Consider the following 14,991-nt stretch of genomic DNA (forward strand, 5'->3'; position numbering starts at 1 on the left):
AGCTTCCGCTGACACCAGCTTTGCGCCGCCGCGGCCCTAGGGGCTTTCTTGAGAGGACCCAAGGGGAAGAGCGAATCCCGCCGCCGCCAGCCTAGGTCGGATCCTCATCAGATGCTGGACGTTGGAGGAGGCACCGGGTTGTGGGGCGCCACAGGAGGATTGAACCCCCAGGCTACACCGAAGACTTGGATGTATCTCCTGCCAAGCCATTGCGCATCTGCAAAAGAGAGAAAAGCCTGCCGCTCAGGAATATTGTAAAAATCAAAGCTACTTTTTATATTTTATATTTATTTATTTATTTGTTTGTTTGTTTGTTTTTGAGACCGAGTCTCGCTCTGTCGCCCAGGCTGCAGTGCAGTGGTGCGATTACGGCTCACTGCAACCTCCGCCTCCCGGGTTCGAGCGATTCACCTGCCTCAGCCTCCCGAGTAGCTGGGATTACAGGCGCGCACCACCACACCCGGCTAATTTTTGTATTTTTAGTAAAGACGGGATTTCACAATGTTGACCAGGCTGGTCTCGAACTCCTGACCTCAGGTGATCTGCCCACTTCGGCCTCCCAAAGTGGTGGGATTACAGGCGTGAGCCACTGCACCCAGCCTATTTTTAATTTTTAAAATGTAGCTTTGGGCCGGGCGCGGTGGCTCACGAATGTAATTCCAGTACTTTGGGAGGCCAAAGCTGGTGGATCACGAGGTCAGGAGATTGAGACCATCCTGGCTAACACGGTGAAACCGCGTCTCTACTAAAAATACAAAAAAAAAAAAAAAGCCGGGCATGGGGGCGGGCACCTGTAGTCCCAGCTACTTGGGAGGCTGAGGCTGGAGAATGGCGTGAATCCGGGAGGCTGAGCTTGCGGTGAGCCAAGATCGTACCACTCACTGCACTCCAGCCTGGGCAGCAAAGCAAGACTCCGTCTCAAAAAAAAAAAAGTAGCCTTGAATACCAGGCACGGTGTCTCACACCTGTAATCCCAGCACTTTGGAAGTGGATCACCCAAAGTCTGGAGTTCAAGACCCGCCTGGCCAACATGGCAAAACCCTGTCTCTAGTAAAAAAAATACAAAATTAGCCGGTTGTGGTGGCGGGCGTCTGTAGTCCCCGCTACTTGGGAGGCTGAGGCAAGAGAATTGCTTGAACACGAGAAGCGGAGGCTGCAGTGAGCTGAGATCGTGCCACTGTACTCCAGCCTGGGCGACAGAGTGAGACTTTGTCTCAAAAAATACATAAATAAAAAATAAAAATAAAAAAGTAGTGACGGTGTTTTGCTATGTTGCCCAGGCTGTTCTCAAACTCCTGGCCTTAAGTGATCCTCCTTCCTCAGCCTCTCAAGTAGCTAGGACCACAGATGCATGCCGCTGTGCCCGGCTAATTTTTATTTATTTATTTATTTATTTTACATTTTTTGTAGAGGAGGTCTCACTATGTTGCCCAGGCTGTCTTGGACTCCTGGCCTCAAGCAATCCTCCATCCTCAGCCTCCCAAAGTGCTAGGATTACAGGTGTGAGCCACCGCGCCCCACCAAAGCTACTTGTTAATTGTGTGGAATTATCAACATTTTTTTCCAATCTGCTCCCACTGCTCCATTTTTACTCCATTTTGACAGCCTTCACATCACTGTCAAAGTGATTTCCTACCACCCACATCAAATCTTGCTTCTTTTCCACTTTAAAACTTCCAAAGGCTTCCCACTTACTCCAGGAGAAAGCCCAAATGCTTTAGCAGACAGTCAACACCATCCACTGTGTGCCCTGCCTACCTTCCTTTTATTCATTCACAACATACTCAGTGGGTAACAGGCACTGCTGTAGTATCTAGCAGAGAGTAAGGCAAACTTCCTACCCTCATGTTGCTGACATTTTACCAGAGGAGGGAGATCAGGTATTAAATATATGTAAACAAATTAAATTTTGTACCCCCTTGGTTCTTTTTTTCTGATTTATTTTTTATTCTTATTTTTTGAGATGGAGTTTCGCTCTTGTCTCCCAGGCTGGAGTGCAATGGCACGATCTTGGCTCACTACAACCTCTGCCTCCCGGGTTCAAGCAATTCTCCTGCTTCAGCTTCCTGAGTAGCTGAGATTACAGGCGACTGCCACCACACACACCTAATTTTTGTATTTTTTGTAGAGACAGGGTTTCACCATGTTGGCCAGGCTAGTCTCGAACTCCTAACCTCAGGCAATCCCGCCTGCCTTGGCCTCCCAAAGTGCTGGGATTACTGGCATGAGCCACCGTGCCCAACCTTTTTTTCTGAATTTTTAGAGATGTGGTCTTGCTTTGTTGCTCAGGCTGGTCTTGAACTCCTGGGCTCAAGCGATCCTCTAGCCTCAGCCTCTCAGGTAGCTGGGATTACAGGCATGAGCCACTGTGCCTGACTTCCCATTGGTTCTTTCAATAGGATTTACTGAAGCTTCCTGAACCAGTGTGTAGGGTCTCACATTTCCACAGCTTTGCAGATGCTGATCCGTCTGCTTGGGACACCCTCTGTCTTCCCCTCAAACCTCTTCCTCATGCCTCAAGCATGTGCTCAGTTTCGCCTCTGTGCGGTCTCCCTACCAACCTCAGGCAGAGGTGGCTGCTTTGGGCTCTGAATTCCCACAGCATCATACAGATACTGTTGTTCTAGCACTTCTCACAAGATACTTGAATTCCTCACTTCCGTGTCTGGCTCCACAATTAGACTGCAAGTATCTGGGGCCTGGTCTGAGTCATCTCCTTATCCTGAGCTCTAGTACTTGGTCTAGCCCTGGGAGCCTTGGTGAATATTCACTGATTCTTTTCTTTCTTCCTTCCTTCTTTCCTTCCTTCCTTCCTTCCTTCCTTCCTTCCTTCCTTCCTTCCTTCCTTCCTTCCTTCCTTTCCTTCCTTTCCTTCCTTTCCTTCCTTTCCTTTCTTTCCTTCTTTCCTTCTTTTTTCTTTTTCTTTTTTTTTTTTTTGAGACGGAGTCTTGCTGTGTCGCCCAGGCTGGAGTGCAGTGGCTCGATCTCGGCTCACTGCAAGCTCCGCCTCCCGGGTTCACGCCATTCTCCCGCCTCAGCCTCCGAGTAGCTGGGACTACAGGCGCCTGCCACCACGCCCAGCTAGTTTTTTGTATTTTTAGTAGAGACGGGGTTTCACCATGTTAGCCAGGATGGTCTTGATCTCCTGACCTCGTGATCCGCCCGCCTCGGCCTCCCAAAGTGCTGGGATTACAGGCGTGAGCCACCGCGCCCGGCCTCTTTCTTTTTTCTTTTCTTTTTTTTTTGAGACGAAGCTTTGCTTTTGTCGCCCAGGCTGGAGTGCAATGGTGTGATCTCGGCTCACTGCAACCTCCGCCTCCCGGATTCAAGAAATTCTTCTGCCTGCCTCAGCCTCTGGAGTAGCTGGGATTACAGGCATGTGCCACCATGCCCAGCTAATTTTGTATTTTTAGTAGAGACAGGGTTTCTCCAAGTTGGTCAGGCTGCTCGAACTCCCGACCTTAGGTGATCCGCCCGCCTTGGCCTCCCAAAGTGCTGGGATTACAGGCATGAGCCACTGCGCCCGGCCTATTTTTTTCTTTTAAAAATGTAGACATGGGGTCTCGCTATGTTGACTAGGCTGGTCTCCCAACTCCTGCCTCAAATGATCCTCCCACCTTGGCCTCCCAAGTTGCTGTTATTACAGGCCAGAGCCATTGTGCTCAGCCGATACGCACTGATTCTCTGAATGAATTGAAACCAAACACTATCCACGAATGAAGCATTGATTTCCACATGTCCTAATTCCCTTGGCTTTCAAGGCACTCAGCCCTCCCCATTTCATTCCTAACCTTTTTAGATCACACACACACACACACACTTGCACACACCCACACATGCATGCTCACACAAGCACCCCCTCCATGGAGGCCTCCGACTTCCTACACGATGGCTGAATCCTGGCATTTTCCCCTAAAAACAATGTCACCATATGCCTATTTTTGTCCACATTCTCCACTCCAACATACCTCACCACAGCTGCTGCCCCCGGCGTTTCCTACACCATGAGGCAGCCACGGAAATCACCAGGGGCTGTGTCCCTGGATCCCAAATCTTCCCTCCCACTGTCAACCATATTGAGATGGTCTCAGCCACCCTCTTGGCTACCCCTGGCGTTTCAGAGGGCGTTTCAAGCCCAGAAAACAGAAATCTAGCTGTCTTTAATGTCACTATTATTGATCCTAAAGAAGACTGCCTTCTTAGGCTGTCTTCTGTTTTTTGGGTTTTTTTTTTTTTGAGACAGAGTCTCACTCGGTGGCCCAGGCTGGAATGCAATGGCACAATCATGGCTCACCACAACAGCTTCAACCTCCTGGCTCAAGGGATCCTTCTACCTCAGTCTCCCAAATAGCTGAGACTACAGGTGCATGCTACCACACCCAGCTAATTTTTAAATTTTTGTAGAGACGAGGTCTCACTATATTGCTCAGGCTGTCCTTGAACTCCTGGGCTCAGGCGATCCTCCTGCCTCAGCCTCCCGAAGTGCTGGGATTACAAGCGTGAACCACTGTTCATACTTGTAACAGGCCTTGGGCTGTCTTATTGTCTGACGGAATCCTGAGGACCAAGATGAGGCCAGTTCCCACCTCAGCCCTAGAAAAGGCCTCCGGGAACACATATTCTGCATATTCTGCCAACAGAGAGACATCAGCCTTGGCGAGGCCCCTGGACACGTCCGTGGCCTGCAGTGCCCAGACCTGCTGGTGCTGGTGTTTTGTTCCTACCATGGGCTCATACATTATGCAAGAGTATGGGCAGTGCCCTAGGCCTGTGTTGCCAGGCAAGCCAAGACAAGGGATGATGTATACACCCCACTTTGCCAAGGCCCCGTTTCTTTCTTTCTTTTTTTTTTGAGATGGAGTCTTGCTCTGTTGCCCACACTAGAGTGCAGTGGCGCGATCTCAGCTCACTGCAACCTCCGCCTCCCGAGTTGAGTAATTCTCCTATATCAGCCTCCCGTGTAGCTGTGATTACAGACACATGCCACCATGCCCAGCTAATTTTTGTATTTTTAGTAGAGACAGGGTTTCACCATGTTGGCCAGGCTAGTCTCAAACTCCTGACCTCGTGATTTTTCCATGTCGGCCTCCCAAAGTGCTGGGATTACAGGTGTGAGCCACGGTGCCTGGCTGTGCCAAGGCCCCACTTCTATCCACATCACACCATTTGCTGGGGGCAGAGAGAAACTGACTTCACAATAGCCAGGTAACCACAAAGTCTCCTCTCCCTGAAGTTGGAAGCTGGAGAGGTCAGATAGTATCATATGTAGTTCCGCACTTCCCCTGGGAAAGGGCAGACAGGACTGTATACTTCCAATCATGGTGGGGTGGGTGGGAGACCAGAGATGCAGAGAATCCCAGAAGATGAAAGAAGCTTCAGCAGGCTTGAGCATGGGAAGGGGCCTGGCAGTTCTGATTCTGATCTAATAATTTTAGCTGCCTCCAATGGACATCCAATGATATCATCTCCCAGAGATTAAGAAGAGGTTCAGCAGCCTCCTTAGTATGAAAATGAAAGGTTTGTGTTTAGGTAATTACTCTGGGGGAATGAAGCTGTGCCGAGCTAGAGCTGGTGTCAATAGACTTTATCTTACTTAATCCTTACAGGAGCCATGAGTGGCAGAAACAATTACTTCCATTTTATAGGTTGGAAATAATAATGGCCCGGTTGGAAACAAAATGAAACAAACCTTTAGGCCGGGTGCGGTGGCTCACGCCTGTAATCCCAGCACTTTGGGAGGCCAAGGCAGGTGGATCACCTGAGGTCAGGAGTTTGAGATCAGCTTGGCCAGCATGGCAAAACCCCATCTCTACTAAAAATACAAAAATTAGCTGGGCATAGTGGTGGGTGCCTATAATCCCAGCTACTTGGGAGGCTGAGACAGGAGAATTGCTGGAACCCAGAAGGCGAAGGTTGCAGTGAGCCGAGATCGCACCACTGCACTCCAGCCTGGGTGACAGAGAGAGACTGCCTCAAAAAAAAAAAAAAACACAAAGGCCAGGCGCGGTGGCTCACACCTGTAATCCCAGCACTGGGAGGCCGAGGCAGGTGGATCACAAGGCGAGGAGATCAAGATAATCCTGGCTAACATAGTGAAACCCTGTCTCTACTAAAAATACAAAAAAACAAAAACAAAAAATAGCTGGGCATGGTGGTGCGTGCCTATAATCTCAGCTACTCGAGAGGCTGAGGCAGGAGAATCTCTCAAACCCAGGAGGTAGAGGGCACAGGGTGCAGTGAGCTGAGATCGAGTCACTGAACTCCAGCCTGGGCGAGAAAAAAAAAAAAGCCTTTAGAACCAGGAAAGATCTGGATTTGAATTCTAGTTCTGCCACAGTGTATCTGTGCAACCCTGGCCAAGTCAACTGACCTCTGACCTCACTGAGCCTCAGTTGTCTTCATGTGGAAAGTGGGGATGACCCTCAGGGACTGGCAGGGCTTCCTGTGATTATTTGAGAAAATGTATGCAAGGTACATGGTATAGAACAAAGGCTCATTAAAATATATAGCCAGGTGCAGTGGTTCATGCCTACAATCCCCCAGCACTTTGGGAAGCTGATGTGGAAGGATCGGTTGAACCCAGGAGTTCGACACCAGCCTCAGAAACATAGTGAACCCCATCTCTACAAAAAAATAAGAAAAATTAGCCAGGCATGTTTTCTAATTTTTGTGTGCATTTATGGCCCAACTACTTGGGAAGCTGAGGTGGGAGAATCTCTTGAGCCCAGGAGTTTTTTTGTTTGTTTGTTGGTGGTGGTGGTGGTTTTTTTTTTTTTTTTTTTCTTTTCTTTTGGAGACAAAGTTTCACTCTTGTTGCCCGGGCTGGAGTGCAGTCCTGCGATCTCACCTCACTGCAACCTCTGCCTCCTGGGTTCAAGCGATTCTCCTGCCTCTGTCTCCTGAGTAGCTGGGATTACAGGCACCTGCCACCACGCCTGGCTAATTTTTGTATATTTAGTAGAGACGGGGTTTCACCATGTTGACCAGGCTGGTCTTGAATTTCTGACCTCAGGTAATCCACCCATCTTGGCCTCCCAAAGGTCTGGGATTATAGGCGTGAGCCACCGTGCCAGGCCCGAGCCCAAGAGTTTGAGACTACAGTGAGCTATGATTGCACCACTCCACTCCAACCTGGGCAACAGAGTGAGACACTGTCTCAAAAAACAACAACAACAACAACAACAACAATTATAGGCCATGCATGGTGGCTCACACCTGTAATCCTTGCATTTGGGGAGGCCGAGGCGGGTGGATCACCTGAGGTCAGTAGTTTGAGACCAGCCTGGCCAACATGGTGAAAACCAGTCTCTATAAAAAATACAAAAATTAGGCTGGGTGTGGTGGCTCTCACCTGTAATCCCAGCACTTAGGGAGGCCGAGGCAGGTGGATCACTTGAGGTCAGGAGTTTGTGACCAGCCTGGCCAACATGGTAAAACCCTGTCTCTAGTAAAAATACACAAATTAGCCAAGCGTGGTGGCACGTATCTGCAATCCCAGATACTCACGAAGCTGAGGCAAGAGAATTGCTTGAACCTGGGAGGCAGAGGTTTCAGTGAGCTGAGATTTTACCACTGGACTCCAGCCTGGGTGACAGAGCAAGACTCTGTCTCAAAAACAAACAAACAAAAAACCAAAACCAAAAAGCAAAAATTAGCCAGGCATGGTGGCACATGCCTGTAGCCCCAGCTACTCAGGAGGCTGAGGTGGGAAGATTACTTGACCCCTGGGGGCGGAGGTTGCAATGAGCCAAGCTTGTGATTGATAGATAGATAGATTGATTGATAGATCGATTGATCAATCGATAGATAGATAGATAGATGGATAGATGGATAGACAGATGGATGGATAGACAGATGGATAGATGGATAGACAGACAGAGAGATAAATGATACAACAGGCCAGGCTTGGTGCTCACGCCTGCAATCCCAGCTACTTAGGAGGCTGAAGAGGGAGGATCAGTAGAACCCAGGAGTTCAAGGCTACAGGGAGCCATGATCATGACACTGTACTCCAGCCTGGATGACAGAGAGAGATCTCATCTCTAAATACATACATTTTTAATGACTATTAATGAATATCACAATACATATGTGTATAGCAACTGTGCTTTACACAGATCTCGTTTTGATTAATGAGAGATGCTGCTGTTTCATAGATGAGGAGCCCAAGGCTCAGAGGGGTTGAATCCCTTGCACAAGAACGCCAGGCTAGTGACTGGCAGAAGCAGGACTTAGGCCTGGCAATGGGACTTGGTGTGTGCTCAGTGGAGGCTCAGAGAGGTTGTGAAATTTGGCCAATGTCTCAACAGCCAGTCGATGTGAGAAGAAAGGGATTGGACCCTTAGCTGTCTGGCTGCAACTCACCTGCTGTGCCCTCAGCTTTTTCTGGTGTGCAGATAGAGGGTGGGACTGGCATTGCCTGGGACAGTCCCTAACCTGGGACAGGTAAGTAAAAGTACTAAATAATAAATGGTCTGGCACCCTGGCCAGGACTCACCCCAGAGCCCAGGCGGGGGGAATCGGACCCTTCCCTGGGTATCACGTGGGAAACAGGCTACTTCTGGCCGCTTATTGTTTACTTATTCACAGCCTTCGATGATATCACACCTGCACACCTCTGCAAGGAACCCGGTGGAGAGGATGAGTGAAATAGCCTGTGGGCAGCAGAGCCTGGAAGAACAGAGAACGGTAAACTCAAGGCCAAGGGTAAATTGGGTGGTGGGTCTCTGAGGACTGCGTGGGGGTGAGACTCGCCTGGGGAGACAGGCTAGGGGAAGAAAAGACGGTGGCTAAAGTCACAGAGGCCTGGATGGGCCCTCCTATACCCCTGCCCTGCACTGCTGCTCCACGTGTGGACTGCCTAATGCTTTCTGTTTTGTTTGTTTTTGTTTTGTTTTTGAGACAGGGTCTCCCTCTGTCACCCAGGTTGGAGTGCGGTGGCGCGATCATGGCTCACTGTGGCCTCCACCTCCCTAGCTCAAGCGATCCTCTCACCTCAGCCTCCTAAGTAGCTAGGACTACAGGCACACGGCACTACACCCAGCTAATTTTTTTGACTTTTTGTAGAGAGGAGGTCTCACTGTGTTGCCCAGGCTGGCCCAGTGCTTTCTGACTGCACACCCAGGCCAGGACAGGCTGGTGTGTCTCCCTTACTGGGCTGGGATGTCCTGAACACCCATTGACCACCCAAGGGTTCAGAGGGTGGGGTGCATCCCATCTTGGGTTTATTTTAGGTGGCATGGCAGCAAGAAAACACACACACAAACACACACACCACACACACGCACCACACACACACCAACACACACACACCATACACATACCACACAAACACATACACCACACACACACACACACCACACACACAAACACACACACCACACACCAACACATACATACCATACACACACCACACAAACACATACACCACACACACAAATACACACCTCACACAAACACACACACCACACACCAACACACACACCATACATACACCACACAAACACACCACACACCAACACTCACACACCATAAACACACCACACAAACACACCATACACACACCACACAAACACATACCACACACAAATACACACACACCACACACACACACCACACACACCAACACACACATCATACACATCCCACACAAACACACCATACACAAATACACACACACCACACATACACCACATAAACACACACCCCCCCACACACCACACACCAACACACACCACACACATCACACACACACCACACACAAATACACACACAGCTCACACACACACACCACACACAACACTCACACACCATACACACACCACACAAACACATCACACATAAATACACACACACCACACACACACCACACACACACAAACACCACACATCACCCCATACACCCACCCCCACACACTCCACCACACACACGCCACACACACACCACACACTACACACCACACACACCAAACACACCACATACCACACACAAACCACACACCACACACAAACACCACACATACACCCCATACACCCACCCCCACACACCCCACCACACACACACCACCACACACACACCACTACACACACACACACATCACACACACATCCCATACACCCACCCCCACACACCCCACCACACACACACCACACACACACTACGCACACACACACACACCACACACCACACCACACACCACACACAAACACCACACATACACCCCATACACCCACCCCCACACACTCCACCACACACATGCCACACAGCACACACCACACACACACCACACACACCACACAAACACACCACACACACACCTCATACACCCACCCCCACACACCCCACCACACACACACCACACACACCACACACACACACCCCATACACCCACCCCCACACACACCACACACACACCATGCACACACACCACGCACACACACACCCCACACCCCACACACACACCACACACACACACCACACACACCACACACACACACACCCCATACACCCACCCCCACACACCCCACCACACACACCACACACACCCCACACCCCACACACACACCACACACACACCACACACACACCACACAGACACACCACACACAGCACACACACACCCCACACACCACACACACACCACACACACACCCCATACACCCACCCCCACACACCACACACACCACACACACCAACACACACACCACACAAATACACACATACCTCATACAAACACACATACCACACACAGCAACACACACACCACACAAATACACACCTCACACAAACACACATACCACACACACCACCACACACACCACACACACCAACACTCACACACCATACACATACCAAACACACACACCACACACACCAACACTCACACACCACACACAAATACATACACACATCTCACACAAACACACACACCACATACATCAACACTCACACACCATACACACACCACACACATAAATACACACACACCATATACATACCACACAAACACACACACCACACACACCAACACTCACACACCACACACAAATACATACACACATCTCACACAAACACACACACCACATACATCAACACTCACACACCATACACACACCACACACATAAATACACACACACCATATACATACCACACAAACACACACACCACACACACACCACACACACCACACAAACACCACACACACCACACACCACACACACATCACACACCACACACACCACACACACGACGCACACCACACACACACCACACGCACCACACACAAACACCACACACACACCATACACCCACCCACACACACCCCACCACACATACACCACACACACACCACACACAGCACACACACATCACACACCACACACACCACACAAACACAGCACACACACACCACACACACAGACACCACACACACACCCCATACACCCACCCCCACACACCCCATCACACACACACCACACACACACCACACACACACCACACACACAAACACCACACACATACCCCATACACCCACCCCCACACACCCTACCACACACACCACACACCACACAAACACACCACACACCAGACACACACCCCCCATACACCCACCCCCACACACCCCACCACAAACACCACACACCACACAAACACACCACACACCACACACACACACCCCATACACCCACCCCCACACACCCCACCACACACACACCACACACTACACAAACACACCACACACCACACACACCCCATACAACCACCCACACACACCCCACCACACACACACCACACACCACACAAACACACCACACACACCACACACCCCATAGAACCACCCCTACACACCCCACCACACACACACCACACACACACACACCACACACACACACCCTGAACAAGCTACTCTCTTTCTCTTTCCAATTCCCTTTCAGCACTTCTGATTACTGCAGGAGAAAGTCTCAATTCGCTGCCAGAAACCCTTTAAAACCTATCTATGCTTATCTTTTTGTTCTTCTTTTTTTTTTGAGATGGAGTCTTGCTTTGTCGCCCAGGCTGGAGTACAATGGTGCAATCTCGGCTCACTGCAATCTCCACCTCCTCGGTTGAACTGATTCTTCTGCCTCGACCTCCTGAGTAGCTGGGACTACAGGCACACGCCACCACGCCTGGTTAATTTTTATATTTTTAGTGGAGATGGGGTTACACCATATTGGCCAGGCTGGTCTCGAACCCTTAACCTTAGTTTATCTGCCCCCCCTCGGCCTCCCAGAGTGCTGGGATTACAGACATGAGCCACTGTGCCGGACCTGATCTTTCTTTTTTTAACAAGGAGAGAGCCAGCCTTCAGTTCAGAATGAGCAGCTGCCGATAGTATCTAGCTAGAATGTTATAAAATGAGTTTTCATTTTTGTATTTTTTGTTACCTTCTGTTTATCACAGGTGGTACTGGTTTTCTATTTTCCAGAGTGATAAAAAGTTTCCTTTTGAAGTACATGGTAGCCACAGTGGCTCTCTCCTGTAATCCCAGCACTTAGGGAGGCCACGGCACGCAGATCACCTGAGGTCAGGAGTTTGAGACGAGCCTGGGCAACATGATGAAACCCTGTCTTTACTAAAAAAATACAAACAATTAGCCAGGTGTGTGGTGGCAGGCACCTGTAATCCCAGCTACTCGGAAGGCTGAGGCAGGAGAATCACTTGAACCCAGGAGGCGGAGGTTGCAGTGAGCCAAGATCGCACTATTGCCCTCCAGCCTGGGCAACAAGAGCAAAACTTCGTCTCAAATTAAAGAAAATAAAGTACATGGTTAGTTTAGCACAGTGGCTCATGCCTGTAATCCCAGCACTCTGGGAGGCGAGGCAGGCAGATCACTTGAGGTCAGGAGTTCGAGACCACCCTGGCCAAAATGGTGAAACCCCGTCTTCACTAAAAATACAATAATTAGCCAGGTGTGGTGGTGCACACCTGTAATCCCAGCTACTCGGGAGGCTGAGGCAGCAGAATTGCTTGAACCTGGGAGGCGGAGGCTGCAGTGAGCCAAGATTGCACCACTGCACTTTAGCCTGGCAGACAGAGTTTAAAAAAAAAAAAGGACATGGTTAGGTCATGCTAACCATGGTGGCTCACACCTGTAATCCCAGCACTCTGGGAGGCCGAGGTGGGAAGATCGGGTGTATTGCTGGAGCTCAGGAGTTTGAGACCAGCATGAGCAACATGGCGAAATCCTGTCTCCACCAAAAATACAAAAAATTAGCCGTGCATGATGGTGGTGTGCCTGTGGTTCCAGCTACTCAGGAGTTTGAGGCAGGAGGATCGCTTGAGCCTGGCAAACAGAGGTTGCAGGGAGCTGAGATGGCGCCACTGCTTTCCAGCCTGGACAACGGAGTGACAACCCCATCTCAAAAAATTATACACGGTGAAAAAAAAAAAAAAAAAACCCACGGCCGGTGCTCTGAAAATCACATGACTTGGTTCAAATCCCCACTTGTGCCACTTTCTACCTGCATGACCTTGAGCAAGTCACACAACCTCTCTGTGCCTCAATTTCCTCATCTGAACAGTGACTGAGAGTGTGTCTCACCTGACACAGTGACTTGTGCCTATAATCCCAGCACTTTGGGAGGCCAACGTAGGAGAATGCTGGAGGCCAGGAGTTCGAGACCAACCTAGGCAACAAATCAAGACCCCCCCCATCTGTAGAAAACATTTTAAAAATAAGCTGGCAGTGATGAGTCTGAGAGCCTGTAGTCCCAGCCACTTGGGAGGCTGAGGCAGGAGGATCCCCTGAGCACAGGAGTTTGAGTTACAGTGAGCTAATCATGCCAGTGTACTCCATCAAGGGAGACAAAATGAGAGAACCGTCTCAAAAATCAAAACAAAACAAAAACCCCAGTATGTCTGTCTGAAGATTATTGTGGAGATTGTATTAGTTAATATATGTGAAGGGCTTAGATTGCTGCCGGATATCTAGTAAATGCTCTATAAATGTTTGCTTTTTTTTTTTCTTTTGGAGACAGAGTTTTACTCTGTCACCAGGCTGGAGTGCAGTGGCCTGATCTCGGCTCACTGCAACCTCCCCCTTTCAGTTTCAAGCAATTCTCCTGCCTCAGCCTCCCGAGTAGCTGGGACTACAGGCGCCCGCCACCTCGCCTGGCTAGTTTTGTTTTGTTTTGGGTTTTTTTTTTGTATTTTTTAGTAGGGACAGGGTTTCACCATGTTGGTCAGGCTGGTCTCAAACTCCTGACCTCATGATCCACCTACCTCAGCCTCCCAAAGTGTTGAGATTACAGACGTGAGCCACTGTGCCTGGCCTAGTGTTTGCTCTTATTAGGTCAAATAGAGTAAAACAACAACAACAATAACAAAAACACCCATAACTGACCATAACTGAGGGGTTTTTTACATGGGGAAACAAGGGTTTGGAGAAGCTAGAGGCTGAGTTAGGATCTTGGTAAGTTTCTGGATTCCCAGTCTAATTGCCAGCCATTTCAATCTTCAATAATTAATATAATCTCTCAACTTCCACTTAATCACCTGCAAAATGGGACTAATCCTATCTCATCGGATGTTAGGATTGGTGTGTATAAAGGCGGGTCAGAGGCTGGGCACAGTGGTTCATGCCTGTAATTCCAACACTTTGGGAGGCCAAAGCAGGTGGATCGCTTGAGGTCAGGAGTTTGAGACCAGCCTGGTCAACATGGTGAAACCCCGTCTGTACTAAAAATACAAAAATTAGCTGGGTGTGGTGACGGGCGCCTATAATCCCAGCTATTTGGGAGGCTGAGGCAGGAGAATCGCTTGAACCTGGGGGGGCGGAGATTGCAGTGAGCCAAGATCGTGCCACTGCACACCAGCCTGTGCAAAAGAGTAAAGCACCATCTGAAAAAAATAAACAAATAAAATAAATAAGTAAATAAGTGAATAAATACATAAATAAAGGCGGCTCAGAAAATGAGCATTAGGACAATGATATTATCTCAACTGGGAT

At 49.4% G+C, this 14,991-nt stretch overlaps 1 protein-coding gene across 1 annotated transcript in view; it reads left to right on the forward strand.

Annotated features, from left to right (window-relative positions):
- The first annotated feature begins 12 nt into the window (after nt 1–12).
- TLCD3B (TLC domain containing 3B) overlaps nt 13–14,991 on the forward strand; it is a 33,111-nt gene continuing 18,132 nt past the window's right edge. The window contains exons 1-3 of the mRNA XM_030925669.1: nt 13–254; nt 8,310–8,445; nt 8,590–8,688. Of these exons, the coding sequence (XP_030781529.1) occupies nt 8,596–8,688 (93 nt within the window). The 5' untranslated portion in view covers nt 13–254; nt 8,310–8,445; nt 8,590–8,595. The remainder of the gene's footprint in view (nt 255–8,309; nt 8,446–8,589; nt 8,689–14,991) is intronic.

Source organism: Rhinopithecus roxellana, chromosome 20 (assembly GCF_007565055.1).
Source record: "Rhinopithecus roxellana isolate Shanxi Qingling chromosome 20, ASM756505v1, whole genome shotgun sequence".
NCBI lineage: Eukaryota > Metazoa > Chordata > Mammalia > Primates > Cercopithecidae > Rhinopithecus > Rhinopithecus roxellana.